Source organism: Lentinus tigrinus (genome assembly GCF_003813185.1).
Source record: "Lentinus tigrinus ALCF2SS1-7 unplaced genomic scaffold L226scaffold_1, whole genome shotgun sequence".
NCBI lineage: Eukaryota > Fungi > Basidiomycota > Agaricomycetes > Polyporales > Polyporaceae > Lentinus > Lentinus tigrinus.
Window position 1 is genome coordinate 2,622,455 of NW_027137910.1, and position 14,635 is coordinate 2,637,089.

A 14,635-nucleotide genomic window follows, 5' to 3' on the forward strand; every position below is an offset into this window, starting at 1 on the left:
ATAAATGGATTAAGAAGAAGACTGGCTCCCAGACCTATCACCCCGTGCACTGACCCTCGTGAGCTGCCAGCTTGGTCAACCTTGTAAACGTGCTTCGAAACCGAAACCAACACGAATTTTACAATGCATGCTATATTGATGGTGGCATCTCCGATATCCGCCAGTTACGAGCCATGACATCATAATACATCCACGCTTGGTTGTCGCTTGATTGAGAATAGGTAGACTCCCTTGCAACGAGACGAAGTGTACAATGGCCTCGGTTGAGCACACCACGAATTCTGGTCCTATGCATTTCATGGCTGTCCGACGATAGTATCACAACAACCTCTGTGCAGGTCATGTCAACCATATATGTCACGACATTGATAGAAAGACATACTCTGTCAAAACGGACGAAAAACGCTTCCGACGCTCATCGGCCCTTTTGAATTCGTCCAGATGATTTTGAGCGAATATTTGTACGTCAGCGAACATTTGCTCCGACAGCGCCGCATCGATGTCTTTACCAAGTGAAGGAAGAGCAGAGGGCAGTAACGCTAGGTCCGAGCAGCCTCGCAAGGTGAGCTGCAAGTTCCGCCGTGTATTGACCACGCCGAGGAGTCGGGCACAGGCGTAACATGACCAAGGGAATGAGATGGGCGAGGCCGCGAGGTACGGATAGACGTCTACGTTGTTCTTGATGATATGATGGATGAGAACAGCTTCGCTATGAAGCACTGGGAGGGAGTCGGCCTTGATCGAGGTCTGCCGTTTGCATTCCTGTACGTAGTCGAGACCCTGCTTGACGACCTTGTTGCAATCGTGACGAGGAATGTCGACGCAGATGGTTCCGAGTGTAATCTCCAAATCCTCCTGAGAAGGAAGGAGAATCTGAGGCGACGGCAGGTGGACCCATGTAACCGACCACTTCGGCAACGTGCGGCCAGGAGAGACGAGACAACGTGCAACATGGATGAGAGTATCCACCGCCAACGGTAGGGCACAGATCTTGCGGATGATGAACATACGAATGGAATCTTGGATGTACGCATGGTCAGCAAGATAGGGGGGATTGCTGGAGCCCCACACATACCAATGCCAACGAAGATGCCACGAAGGACAGGAGCTAATCCCTCATCCTCTACATCCGCAAGGACCAGGAGCCCCAAGTGATGGAGAGAGAGGTAATTTGCATCCTCAGCGGCGCGCATGGAGAGCAGGTTGTTCAGGCGTTGGCATAGCCTCTCCAGCCTCGGCAAGTCGCTGGGCTTCAACCGCTCTCATCTCAGGTTCATACTCATCCAAGTCCTCAAAACCGCAGTAATGCCCTTCTCCCTCGCTTCCTTCATTGTCCTCCCTACCTGATGCGGCCTCTCCGACCTCCGCGTCCCCTATGCGAGGAGACGAGGTGATAGCATGGTCAAGAGCGGATAGTGCAAGGACTCCGTGGGCTTGCATCAACGCACTGTACTCCACATAGCATGACTGATAGGTGGCCTTGACCAGCCCGGCCTCGTCGATGAGTTTAGGTTGTTCGCCGACAACTCGGTCGCCTTTTGAAGAGGCAAGCTTGAAGAGTCCAGAAAGGAAACGATCGATTCCCTCTTGCAACTGGGTGGAAGGGGGGTTGGGTAGGGCAACGAATACTTGATCCATGGGGGGGGGGGGGGGTTGGGGGGGGCAAAAAAATTTGGGCGGGGGGGGGGGGGGGGGTTTCGAGAGAGCGACACAAACGGAGGCCTCACCAGAGAACAAGGAGCACAAACTAGTGAATGCGTCGAGGAACAGAGGCTGCCATGAGCGGGGGTAGGAGAGATCTGCGTAGCTATAATCGCGCTCTTCGTCGACCTTCCAAGGTAGTCCTGACAATATCCCGTTACAGGGGGCCAACACCGAGGCCACAGAGAGGAGTTGAGTGATTGTCGGTGAGGTGGGTGAGGGAGCACCTGGTTTTATTGAAGGAAATAAACCGTGCGGCATGTCGATGCGCAGGGAGTACGATATGACGAGATTACAACTGTAAAGTACAGCCTGTTTGGGCTGGGGGGGTGAGGGCAAAGTGGGACGGAGTAATAGGTGGGGAAGGACAACGCCTGCGGGCCCTCAGTTATTTGTGCATAGTTGTTCCTGACTGGCGCTCCCAGAAATGTGGTACTCAAAATCGACGAAGTCTGTATGTACACGGGCTAGATAGCATGCGTTTCACAAAGACTGTACACTGTTGTTTCTCGTTTTGTAGTCCTTTCGCGCATACTCGCATGAATCTGCACGAGGGACCAATTGCTACCTAATGCTTGCCCTTCATACTCCTCCTCGACTTCTTCTCCCCGCTCTTCTCTCCTTTTCCCGAACCCTCCGCCTTCCGCTTCTGCCCCGCGACTGCGGTCGTCTTCACCGAGACGAGCGTCGACTTGCCTTGCTGGCCACCACTGGCGAGCTTTGCAACCTGCGCCTCAGCCGTGCTCCAGTCGGCAGATGCGTCGTTGATCGCATACCTGAGTGTCATACCATCGTTAGCCTACATTGTTCGAGTCAACGCCTGCTGCTCGAGGAAGGACAAAGATGGCGCAGGGATGGCGTAGTGGCCTACGACAGGAACGATACTCACTTGGTGAGGTCAAGCGCATCGATCATGGCGCGCTGCTTTTCGCGCAATGCGCGCGTCGCCTCATCGCCAGCCTCCTCAAGCTCCTCCTCTAGTGGCGTCTCAAGCGGCTTGAACTCGACCTTTTTGCCCTCTGCATCATTGCGCGCTGGAGCAGCGGACGCATCGGGAATCGTCGCGCTGATCGCGGCCTTCTGGACATCGAGCAGGCGTTTGCTGAGCTTCTTGATGACCTTCACGAAGAGCGCGAGAGACTGCGAGACAGGGAGAGAAAGCTCGGCCTCAATCTCTTCAATCGTCTTTCGCTGGAGGCCGAGTGCCAGGAGGATCGAGCTTTGCACGGCACTGAGGCGGACCTCGGGACCAAGGCGCTTCTCGAAGTACAACTGCGCAACGGTGGGGAGGAGATCCATGATGACATGGTAGTCAAGCTGGTTGTTCGCGTAGGAGTCGAGACGCTTGAGGTCGAATGGTGACAGCAGTATTGAGAGCTCAAAAGAGCCAAGTTCTGTGACCGAGGTCATTAAGCAGTCCGGCAGTGTGTACTGACGCAACCTTACCTCTTGACGGATCCTCGTCGAGCTTCTTCACACCCGCATTCACTGCCTCGAGCACGCTCAGAGCCGTCACACTGCTGAACTCCCGGAATTTAAACGACATCAGCGAGATGAATCGTCTCCGAAAGTCTGCGCCCGGTTCGTCAGCATCGGGGGCAACCGCACAGCAGATGAGAACACACCCTTCGCGAACTCGCTCAACCACCCCAACTCACTCTCTGTGGACGAGTTCAGCCCGCGGACCATCACGCACGTATGCTCGCCCGTCAGCTCGCTCTGCGTCTGCCGGAGGTACAATGGCACGTATCCTGCACGCTTCCAGAATCTACATAGCCATCTCAATCAATACCAATCACTGACTCGGGAGGTGCATCTCACGTACCTGAGAAGCGGTGGTGTAAGACCGTACGAGACTCCGAGGTAATCAAGTGTCTCCGGTTTGCGCTCTGTCAACCGCTGCAGCAGGGGTGGCATCGCGTTCGCGGCACGAACTTTAGGCTCGTCCGTCAATAGGTTTGTATCCTAGGGATATATCGTGAGCATGTCCGCCTGATGTCGACGAATTTTGTTGCTCACCTCGTCAAAGTTGGCCGGATCAGGATATGGTTGCTCTGCTTGCATCGCCTCGTCCACGTTGAAGTATTCGCCACTGTAATACGCATTCAGAGCCTGCAGTGCACGGGCACCGTAACCCATGTTTGCATAGTCCGGATGTGTCGCTATTCGGACAACACGCGCCCCTGACAGCAATGCGAACTTGTTCTCCTGGAACTGCTGGGAGATCAACCAGGGAATCATATCGCCTCCAGCACGGAACCCTCGACTCAGGCCCTCCATGATCGCTGCTTTGCTGATGTTGCCCTCTAGTGCGACTTGCACCACAACGAGCGGTTCAGGTAGGTGCGTCTCGTCGTTCTTGATGGGAGGTAGAAGGACGAACAGGTGATGTGCGGGCGCGTCGGAGAGCAGCTGCAAGTCGTTTGGCTGATTCTTGTAGTGGCTCGCGACGTACAGCGCCATCATGCGCTGCAGGAAGACCTCCGACGCAGGGTGGAAGCTGAACAGCGTGTCGCGAGAGACGTAGAACAGCTCGCACTTGCTCGGGTGTGGGCAGCTCATGTGCATCTGTCGAGGCAGGATAGACGCGTCGAGACAGAGCAGACTGTTAAGCCACTTCTCGACCTTGTCACCCGCGGCATACCGGATGGGTGTCTCGAGTTTGATCTCACGCAAGGTGCGAGCTTTTGGCGGGGCCTTCGCGAGAGGCTTTTTGGAGGAGGAGGCAACGGCAGCTGCGTCGTCATCAGTGGGTACAGCATCCTTGGTGAGGGATGGGCGTGTGCTTTCGCGGAGTTGCTGGATGAGTTTGAGGGAGAGCGAACGACCTGTACCCTCATAACCGTTGATCGTGGACGCCATGAAGACGAGGTATGGCCCGAGCAGGTTGCGCACGAGAGGAAGCGGGATAGCAGCTGCCTCGTCGATGATGACGAGCTCAGCCTGGCCGAGGACGTGGGCGTCTTGCGGTTGGATGTACTTTACGAAAGTTAGCATCAACGCAAAGGAAAGACCTCGAAGACTAACCTGGATTGTCTGTCTGTGATTTCGGAACACGTTCACGCGAACGATCGCCTTGTTGAAATCAGGATTCGTGCTCTGTGCAATGTCGTAGTCCAGGTGCTCCTCGTAGCCCAGAACATCCATGCCCTTGAAGATAAACTCGAAGAGTGTCTTCAAGTTTTCCGGACTAGGACTCGTAACAAAAATGTTCGAATACCCATGCGCGAGTGCAGCAGCGATAGCTAGTCCCAGCGCGGCGGACTTTCCGCGACCCCGACCAGCAGTGAGCGTAACAGTGGAAGAGAGCGTCTTCTCGGCGATGGCGTCGACGAACGTGAGGATGGCCTGCGCCTGGTCGATTGTCTTCGCAAGCTTGACCAACTCGCCCACCGGCTTAGTATCTGCAAGGCTGTCCTTGAGGTCCTTGAGCTCGGACTCCTCCTTGCTCTTTCCCCGGACCTCCTCCAATGGTTTGATGTCCTTGCCTCGAGATATGGGCAGGACGTTCAGCTCGTCGTCCAGAACCAAGCAGTCGTCGCAGGAGCCCAGCGAGAGGATGAACCGCTCATTGAATCGCGCGACCACGGAGTCGTGTGCAGATGTCCGGTACCGCGAGTGAACGTCCTACCGCACTTGCTGAGAACAACACGATCAGACACTGGGGTAGGGCACGTACCATAGTCATACTGTACAATTGACGAAGAGACTTCATGGTCTTCAGCATGATGACCACAAGTCCGCCACCCTCAACGGTTTCTATTGTCCGTGCGAGAAGGTTGGGCGTGATCGCCTCGAAGTCCTGAAGTACGCACATGCCGAATGTCTGGCCAAGAATCTTGTGAGACTCCTTGTAGTAGCTGTAGAACACGAAGCAGTCCAGTAAAATAATCATGGCATGACAAGAGGCGATGCGAAGAATACGCACGTATAGCGGATGTCCGTAACTGTGATGAAGATCTCAAAGGGGTCCTGCTCGTTGGGTTCCCGGATTCCCCTCTTCACCTCTCTCTTAATCTTGGCCTCGCGCTTCTTCCGGTGACTGGGTGCGGCTTGTCAGGAGATGGTGCCAGACACCAGCTATGGCAACATACGTTGTGAATCCAAGGTCCTTCTTGTAACACCATAGTACGGACGGACGGGCAGACACCCGTGCTTGCGAAAGCAGGAAGTGCAAGTTGACAATCTGAAAATATGAGTTTACCAGCAGCAACACCGGACAGCTTGCGTCCACATACCTGGTCCCTTCCCTTGTCTCCTACGAGCACTATGAATGAGCGATGGTTCTTCTTGACATTGTTATTGATGAGGATAGGAATGCGCGGATCGAGTTGTTTACGCATAGCGTATGAAACCAAATAAGTATACAGATGCGCCGAAGCAGAAAGAGATCCGGGAGCCCACAGAGAGAGCAGGGAGAGAGAGAGGTTAGGCGTAGGTGGGCCGTAGGTCGTGCGCGGCGTCGCGAAAGTGCAAGTCCTTCAAACAGACGCCCACCAAAAAGTTTCGGTATAGACACGTGCTCCGGTCACTACGTCTGATGTCCGGGCCGGTGGTTGGACGATGGAAGAGGAGACCCAGCGAAAATAGCGATAGAACGTTTGCGGTTTGACCAAAAATAAGTTTTCGCCGGAGGGAACCAATATTTGCGGTTTGCATCCCGGATAGGGTCTGTCATTGCACGAGTGCATACCTAATCTGCATCCAAGAACAATGCCTCTCAGGTTTCCCTGGTAGTTGACCAGCTCCAAGTAAGGTTCGCAGGTGAGGCTGCACCCACTTATGCACCGATGGTGCTGTAACGCCGGGCATGGCAGACGTAACAAGACCGAGATTGGGTGATGGGCGATGTCACGAGGTAATATGGATAGGTACATGTTTCGTTCTCTGTTTGTAACGTGCTTGATCAAACTGGACCGGATCTAGTAGATTTCGTCAAGGACACGCTACACGATACCGTGAGCAGCTTTGTAATCTCTCAAGCACTGATCGACGATCTCCGTCATGGCAATGACCGCTTCGTCTTCAAGAGTTTGGGCAGCGAGTTGCAGACCCACAGGCGCATTCCTGAATGTCTCCGGGTTATCTGCGAAGCGTAATGCGGATGTGAGCAAGTGCTTCGTATATGCATTGTAAATCAACGTACAAATTGCATAATTTTGCTTGTCGTGATCGCCCAAGAACGTGTCGCGGGGCTGCACGACGTCCTGCACGGGGTCGACAGTCGTGACCGGGAATGCGCAGCACGGGTAGTTCAGTGTGTTCCACGCCATGGTATAGGCCGCAATGCTGCTGACGGATGTCAGTGCAGCACAAGGTCAGAGTGGGTCTCAATTTTGATACTCACGTAGCTTTACCATGGGGCGGGGCAGCATACGGCGCCACCGGCCCAATGATTGCGTCGACAGGCCGGCCTGTGCCCGTAGTACTAGCACTCGCTCGCCACGCTGCCAGGTACTCTTCGCGTAGCGCGATGCGCTTCTTGTGGAGCTGCCATAGCTGGTAGGCAGAAATACCTTCGCTATAAGGCACTCCGGTCTCTACCGCGGCGTTGTTCTCCAGGGCCATGGACGTGAGGCGCGGTTCGCCTGTCTCAGCGAGGACGGTGTTAATATCTTCGAGCGCCGCGGACATCCATATATCGGCCTGTCCGAGTGATCGCTCAGTTGTCGGAGATCAGGGCCACGAAATGGGTACTTACGAGTACATCGAACAGTTCCTTGTGCTTCAGCGGGTGCCAGTCGATGACTGCAATCGATGCAGATAGGCGATGTGCCCTCTTTCACTGCCGATATTACACTCACCTGTGTGCCCGGCGGCTTCGAGCGCAGCCTTGGTGACCCGCAAGGCCCGCAAGATCGGCGGGTGGGGTACGACCATTCCGTCGTCCCAGATGATACCAAAGCATAGTTGCTTCCCGCCGCCATGCTCCGAGAGCGCATAGGCCTCCTCGTCCCACTTCTTGCGGATACAGAGCGGGTCAAGAAGCCACGGTTGCTGCGCGATAACAGCCTTCATGAATGCCTTAACTCCAGAGATACTCCCAGAGATCGGCCCGAGTACGGAAGGGGCGGAATCTTGGCCTTCCGTGCTGTTCACGCATCCGCTATACGGCACGCGGGAAGCCGACGGACGCAGGCCGTATAAACCATTGAAAGTGCTTGGGTATCGGACGGACCTGCCAGTGAGCCATTAGGGCTGCGGTCAAGTGATATGTCGACAATGCGACGCACCCTCCTATATCTGAGCCGATGCCTATAGGACTTCCCCTCATAGCGACCAGGGCACCTTCGCCCCCAGATGATCCACCCGCACCTAGGGTGCGGTTCGCGGGGTTGAGGGTACGCCCGTACACAAGATTGTAGGTCTCGGACCACTGTACAAAGCTAGAGTAAGGCGTATTCTCGGTTAAGGTTTGGCATACTCACAAGGAGAGTCTGTGGGACATTGGTCATGACAAATGGGACGGCTCCAGCTGCATACAGCACTTGGACGATGACTGCATCTTCCTTAGAATACTTCCCGATCCAAGTCGCATAGCCTACAAAAGCATAGTTATACGAAGCGCATGGTGCAAGATGAGTGAAGACGTACCCATGGTTGCCTCAAGGCCTTTGTTGCATATCTGGTCCTTCAACGAGATTGGGAGACCATGAAGAGGCCCAACTACTTTCCCGGTTTTCTGCAAATGTTCGTCGAGTTCTCTTGCACGCCGCAGCGCCCGCTCGACGAAGATTTCGGTAAGACAGTTGACCTACGGTGTACATGAGCACAACCGAGGGTTAGACTAGTAGTACTTATATGTATCTCACGAGTTGGTGTGCAATGATCGCACGCTTGTAGAAGGCTGTGGTGACTTCCACCGAGGACCATTGCGCTGTAGCGAGCTTGTGCAACAGTACGTCGACATCGGTTGTGTTCGTGATCTCAAGCTCCTGCTGGGAGAGGATACCGCTCTGTTCTGGTATGCCCCTCACGTCGAGTACCGACTGGTCCGGTGGCGACTGCAGCATCCACTCAGGCGGAATGGCGGCCTGCTGACGACGCCTCTTGTCCGCGACGAGCTCTTGCCAGGTGTTCGCCGTCATCGCTAGCGTTCAAGATGCAGACAGACAGAAGGGACGATAACGCAGTCATGAAAGAGGACCAACAAGCATATGTATTCGACCGTCACTCCCACGCCAGACTCTTGATGAGATATGATAACGAAGAAGGGGCACCCGACATGATTCAACTACCTAACATAGAACAACACGAACGAACCTAGAGCTGAGAGGAGGTCAGCAGATGCATCAAAGTACGTGGTGAGAGTAAAAGCTCAGAAGGTCATTCATGTCAGCGAAACCAAGCAGAGCATAAGCTCGGCCGCAAGGCATCGAATCGACTAAGAGGTGCCAGGATGGTTGAAATACAACACTCTTCACAGCGAAGTGGAAGGGGTAATCCTTTCAAACATGAAGACGACGACTTACCAGCTCGGGCTGCATCCCACAATGCATCGTCGCGCGAGTGCGAGAGGAAGAGACAGAGACTCGCAGAGCCACGCTCTGGTCGCGAAATTTATGGCACGCTTTGACGCCCATCAGGAGGTGGGAACTACTTGCCCGATCTGGCTACCACTGATCGGCAGATTTGGCTGCGGTCTCTCATCCTCGGTCCTCAACGCCTCAAGAGCCATCCTCGGCGCATCCACCGTCAAGCAATCCCCCAAGGTGAGCATCCGGTCTATGCTGTTGGTCCTTGAGAGTGTCCTTGCGTTGTTTCGCGGGCGAGATCAGGCGTTGAACAGGATGGATGGACGGCCCTCTTCTGGATGACGCTGGAATTTCATGCTCACCCCTCCGCTCTCTTCGCTCCAGCCCCTCCTTCAAGATGTCCGGCCAGATCAGCAAGAAGCGCAAGTTTGTCGCTGACGGTGTCTTCCGCGCCGAGTTGAACGATTTCTTCACCCGCGAGCTCTCTGAGGAGGGTTACTCTGGCTGCGACGTCCGTGTCACCCACGCCCGCACTGAGGTGAGTATTATGGCCGTTGATCCCAGAAGACAGTAGAACAAAGCGCATCCACCCAGATCATCATCCGTGCCACCCACACCCAGGAGGTTCTTGGCGAGAAGGGCCGCCGCATCCGCGAGCTCACCGCGCTCGTTCAGAAGCGTTTCAAGTTCCCCGACAACTCCCTTGAACTCTACGCCGAAAAGGTCCAGTACCGTGGTCTCTCTGCTATCGCCCAGTGCGAGAGCTTGCGCTACAAGCTCCTCGGTGGTCTCGCCGTCCGCAGGTACGTACTATCGGCTGAAACATGCAAAGTACTCCCTCACCTCCGTTATCAGGGCTTGCTATGGTGTCCTCCGCTTCGTTATGGAGTCTGGTGCCAAGGGTTGCGAGGTTGTCGTCTCCGGCAAGCTCCGTGCTGCCCGTGCCAAGTCCATGAAGTTCACAGACGGCTTCATGATCCACTCCGGTCAGCCCGCTGTTGACTTCGTTGACTATGCCGTTAGGCACGTCATGCTCCGTCAGGGTGTCCTTGGTATCAAGGTCAAAATGTGAGCTCTGCTTCGTTTTCAGCGAAAGGACATATTGTTGATAACTTCCCGCTACCAGCATGAAGGGCTGGGATCCCGAGGGCCAGCTCGGCCCCCGCAAGCCTCTCCCCGACTCTGTCCAGATCCTCGAGCCTCCTCTCGACAAAATCGTCGCCGAGCCTACGTCCGAGCAGCGCGAACCTGCCGTCGTCGCTGCCCCCGTTCCTGCGCCGGAGGCGCCTGCTGCCGAATACGCCCCTCAGGAGACGTACCAGCAGGGTTTTGAGCAGCCTGCTGCGTTCTGATGTGTTGTCGTATGCTGCTGTTGTATCTCATACTCACGCCACTACACGATTGCAATGCTATGTGGTTCCGTCACCTGTATCTTGCTGTATGGCCTGCGTCAAGGAAGAAGTTAAATGATATAAATTACTGTTAAGGTACGCTATTGTCTATCGTCTGTGCTTGCAAGTGGCGTTGTCAACGCGAGTCCGGCTATGAAATGGACCTTTCCTAGTCTTCGTCGCTTTTGCTCAGAGCTTCTGGGTGACGCTCTTGCCCGCTTCCCCGCCGCTAGGCAATTCTACGTCGACCGCTTGTATGTCCATGACACCCCGCGATATCGTGAGATGTACACTCTTGAGGGACTGAGACGGGTCAGACACGGTGACTGAGTTGTCGCCCACGTCATAGATGACCACTGCGTTCGCAGAGGCTTCCATGATCAGGAAACCGTCCTGGGACGCAGGAGTGAACATGGCAGAGCCACCTTCCGCCTTCCAGAAGACGAACATCGCAGTGTTGTGTGTTTCGTCGTACACAGCCGAGACATCGTCATCGTTCTGGATGGTGGTTAGCTGCGTCGCCTGGCTCTTCTGCTGGAACTCGTCCAGCGAGACCGCGGGGTAGGCAGTATACGCCGCGGGGACGGTCAGGTCCGAGCCGCCCCCATGAGAGATCCATGCAGAGAAGAGGTCGACGGAGCCCTTGGGTTCTTCGGAGATCCCGATGGTGCTCCAGTCACTCTCCCGCGCCCCGAAGTCGACCGATAGGGGCGCATCCTGCGTCTCGAACGTGTATCCCACGTTGTCGTGCCAGAGCGAGGTGGCTTGCGAGAAGTTGCCGCCCTTCTCGAGCTGCTTGCCGTCGACGTAGACGGGGCCGTTTAGCCGCTTCTGGTCGAGTACAGAGATGACGGGGTTCTTGCTGGAGGACTTGGACGACGCCTGGGAGATCATGACATGCTGCACGTCATTGTCGAGGAAGAACCAGGCTTTTTGGAAACTGAGCGATCCAGTGGAGGGGTTCTTGTAACGCATGACGGCAGCGCCGATCTTCCCATCAGACACCCCACCGACGAAGTCCTCCGGGCTGGAGAACTGGGAATCGGTGCAGGATAGCTTGGTAGCAGCGTAGTCCGTCGTGGTGCCGGGAATCACTGCGGGTGGGGTTTCAGCAGGTTGTTTTCTTGTGCGTCGGAAGTGCTCACAATTCCAGTCCCACGCTCCAGCAATATCCTCATACTGCGTTCCATCGATATAGGTGTAAAGGGTACCGTCGGAGAGGTGGAAGCCATACGGCTGGATCACAATTGCGGTCAGTCAACGTATTGCTGCAGCTGCCAGAGTTACTCACGTTCTGCGAGTTGATACATTCCGTGCTGAGAGTTCTGGACGAGTACATCTTCAACGTGGACACGTAGCCCGAACCCCGCTGGACCTGAACCGCAAATTCAGAGAGTAGATCCTCTCCACAACAATGAAAAGGACTGACCATGTAATCGTTGGCGTAGAACATACGGTTGCCAGCGAGGTCGCCCGAGTTTGCGCTGTCGCTAGAGTTCGATAGGCTTTCGGCAACAGACTTCAGTGTATCGGAGTTCCACTCGTCTCCAAGCTGTTGTATACGGCTGACATTGACATGTATGCTTCCAGAAGCCCTTACACGTCATGGTTAATAGATGATCCAAGCTTTGTAAGAGAGCAAGCATACTGGTCATCTGACACTGCGAAGCTGATCATCCGGTTGAGGGCGCTCTGCGGGGAGAAGTCAGGATATTGCTATGGTAAGGGCTAAAGATACTTGCAAAGTCCCAGTGAAGCACAGAGGTGTTGATATTGCGGTAGATCATCCACAAGTCGCCCTCCCATAGCGTTTCGTATGCGGCCTGCGAGTCGGGGCTAGCCTTCTGCGCCGAGAACTGTGTCCCTCCGGCAGCAATCTCTAGTGTGAGGACATCGTTTGCACTGTACAAATATCAATCAGTATTGGACGTATATAGCTCGTAGCACATAGCACTTACTAGTCCTTCCCGTAATTACCGTTGTACATCAGACCAGCATGTTGGCCGAAACTACCGTCCGGCCTGATTCCGTCCGACTTGACAGCGTCGCGGATGACAACCTCGCTGTGGACGTGCTTGTATCCTTCCGCGATTTGGCTGGCGTCATTGGTGAGCAAACCGCCATCAATGGTGATCTTGGCGACATCGAGCGTGTTTGCTCCGGTCAGTTGGCCCATGCCCTGAACACCATTGACGAGTGTTGCTGCGGTACGGGAGGTCATGCTTTTGCAGCCATCCAGCTGTGACTGCGACAATTTGTCGGTACCAAGCAGCAGACATGTTTCTCCCACGAGAGACGGGATGCCGATCAGCTATGTATAGGTAATGAGCGAACCTTCCTCATGACAATGGGCACGTCGAATGTCGACGTACATTGGAAAACCAGTTCGTATTCCAGAGGCCAGCCACGTCGCACTTGCACTGACCGACAAGACAACTGTGATCTGTGAAGTCGTTACCGAACCAGAAGTCCATTCCGCGCGAGATAGCATCACTGAGCGACGAGTTGTTGACGAACGCGTCTGCTCCTTCCACGCCTCCGTGCCATGCAGCGGCCATGAACGCTATCCGTTCAGCGGTCAGCTCGGCCCTGTATGAACGCAGAATGATGCGCACCTAAGCGCTTCCAGTGTAACTCTGCTGGCCTACAGCATTGGTCAGCAAATCAGCAAATACCTCGAAAACGATTGACTCACCAGTTGGCTTTTTGGCTGCCACAACCTGTAGTGTAGTCCACCTCGGAACTGGGCCATTTGCCGTCCGCACCAAGAGTCGAGGCCCTGCATAATGGCCGGTGTAAATCTCAAAATCTTGCAATGCCCATCCGCCCGCCCACACGCACCAATCGCTGATATTGGAAACTGTGCCGACGAGAGGGTCTATGACATCTTGCAGGATGATGGCTATCCGACGCTGCCGGATGGTGTTGATGTCAGACTGCGTCGAGTCGCTTGTGTCCGCTAGTACCGCAGGCGCAGCGGAAGTCACTGCCGAGGTAGTGACAGATGTAGCTGATGACGTCGAGGAAGTGACGGCGAGTGATTGGACCGCGCTTGTTACTGCCGAGAATGCGGCAGAGGACGAGGCAGTGGTGGACGCAACGGAAATCGTGGGCAGAGCGAGAGACGTAGAAAAGAGCGAGTCAGAAAGGAAAGGAAGAGAGACAGAAAGAGAAGTCGAAGGTGATAACTCGCTCGCGTTGAATTGAAGAAATTGGTAGGGAATGGGAGCACCGTGAGCGCCTGATGTCAAATACGACAAGAAGGTTGCAAATGAGAGGAGGGCGCAGGGCGCGAGCGCGAGCATAGTCTGAGTTTCTGCCACAGCTGAAAACGAAAGGATAAATAAAACAACAAGCAAAGAACGGGAGTGGAAGGGAATGGAAGATGAATGTAGGAACGAAAGAAAGATATATACCAGCGAGGCGGCCAAGCATGATGCATATGATCAAACTTATCCATCTCGACTGGGTTGATGTACAACAATGATCCGTCCTGATTGCCAGCCAACTCGGCATAACATCAATGATTGGATTCCACTGTACACTGAACTAGCCCAAGCGTCGTGCGAGATGATCGCCGACTCGCCGCTCGACCGTCAGACAGCCACAATCGCAATTATAGGAACACCAAGCATAATTTATGACGATGCCTCTGTTTAGGGGACTCACCAGCAAGTCCGTCAAAGCAGTACTAGTAGAGGCTGGTAGTATGTCCGAGAGCGCGTATTGGATACGCGGCTGAAGGCATCGAAAAGCTTGTTGAGGGTGTTCGGTACTTCATGGCCTCACCAGTAATCGATGAATATCGTTGACGCTGCGACATTTCATGAGGGTTCATGAGGTACCAGTTGAAGCACCCTGATTCGGATGGCGGCGTCTCGGCCCCTAGTACTAAGCGCGAAGCGCCAATGCACCTCTCCGAGTACTCCTCTGTTCTCTGCTCTCGCTGTATGCTCATCAGTTGTGCCAAGGTAAGTAATAAGATTTCTGTTAAAAATACAACTTCATATCCGGAATGTGAAACAGTGAACCGCGCATACTTGGCTTCGAGGCCAAACCCCTCGGATA

General features: G+C 54.6%; 5 protein-coding genes across 5 annotated transcripts; 1 reads left to right on the forward strand and 4 right to left on the reverse strand.

Annotated features, from left to right (window-relative positions):
• Positions 1-22: 22 nt before the first annotated feature.
• Positions 23-1,598, reverse strand: L226DRAFT_528732 (uncharacterized protein). The gene is made up of 3 exons (XM_067679448.1): positions 1,076-1,598; positions 383-1,019; positions 23-330 (listed from the first exon to the last, which is right to left on the reverse strand). The coding sequence occupies exons 1-3, from the start codon at positions 1,191-1,193 to the stop codon at positions 297-299; spliced, it is 789 nt and encodes a 262-aa protein (XP_067543149.1). The 5' UTR covers positions 1,194-1,598; the 3' UTR covers positions 23-296.
• A 671-nt stretch (positions 1,599-2,269) lies between these two features.
• On the reverse strand, positions 2,270-6,166 carry L226DRAFT_497660 (DUF699-domain-containing protein; the record flags this gene model as incomplete). Its single annotated transcript, XM_067677626.1, has 11 exons — positions 5,940-6,166; positions 5,796-5,887; positions 5,630-5,743; positions 5,381-5,561; positions 4,729-5,328; positions 3,721-4,680; positions 3,527-3,666; positions 3,327-3,469; positions 3,148-3,273; positions 2,591-3,095; positions 2,270-2,477 (listed from the first exon to the last, which is right to left on the reverse strand). The coding sequence occupies exons 1-11, from the start codon at positions 6,042-6,044 to the stop codon at positions 2,270-2,272; spliced, it is 3,174 nt and encodes a 1,057-aa protein (XP_067543150.1). The 5' UTR covers positions 6,045-6,166.
• A 361-nt stretch (positions 6,167-6,527) lies between these two features.
• On the reverse strand, positions 6,528-8,843 carry L226DRAFT_475932 (general amidase). Its single transcript, XM_067676690.1, has 9 exons — positions 8,514-8,843; positions 8,296-8,455; positions 8,130-8,242; positions 7,935-8,077; positions 7,506-7,879; positions 7,403-7,449; positions 7,049-7,347; positions 6,848-6,990; positions 6,528-6,787 (listed from the first exon to the last, which is right to left on the reverse strand). The coding sequence occupies exons 1-9, from the start codon at positions 8,787-8,789 to the stop codon at positions 6,648-6,650; spliced, it is 1,695 nt and encodes a 564-aa protein (XP_067543151.1). The 5' UTR covers positions 8,790-8,843; the 3' UTR covers positions 6,528-6,647.
• A 499-nt stretch (positions 8,844-9,342) lies between these two features.
• L226DRAFT_528735 (40S ribosomal protein uS3) lies at positions 9,343-10,670 on the forward strand. The gene is made up of 4 exons (XM_067679449.1): positions 9,343-9,714; positions 9,771-9,979; positions 10,032-10,244; positions 10,303-10,670. The coding sequence occupies exons 1-4, from the start codon at positions 9,574-9,576 to the stop codon at positions 10,526-10,528; spliced, it is 789 nt and encodes a 262-aa protein (XP_067543152.1). The 5' UTR covers positions 9,343-9,573; the 3' UTR covers positions 10,529-10,670.
• On the reverse strand, positions 10,655-14,228 carry L226DRAFT_556347 (polysaccharide lyase family 8 protein). Its single transcript, XM_067683125.1, has 11 exons — positions 13,409-14,228; positions 13,263-13,346; positions 13,183-13,211; positions 12,940-13,130; positions 12,526-12,878; positions 12,310-12,469; positions 12,216-12,259; positions 11,997-12,162; positions 11,859-11,942; positions 11,713-11,803; positions 10,655-11,661 (listed from the first exon to the last, which is right to left on the reverse strand). The coding sequence occupies exons 1-11, from the start codon at positions 13,870-13,872 to the stop codon at positions 10,757-10,759; spliced, it is 2,571 nt and encodes an 856-aa protein (XP_067543153.1). The 5' UTR covers positions 13,873-14,228; the 3' UTR covers positions 10,655-10,756.
• Between the last annotated feature and the right edge of the window lie 407 nt (positions 14,229-14,635).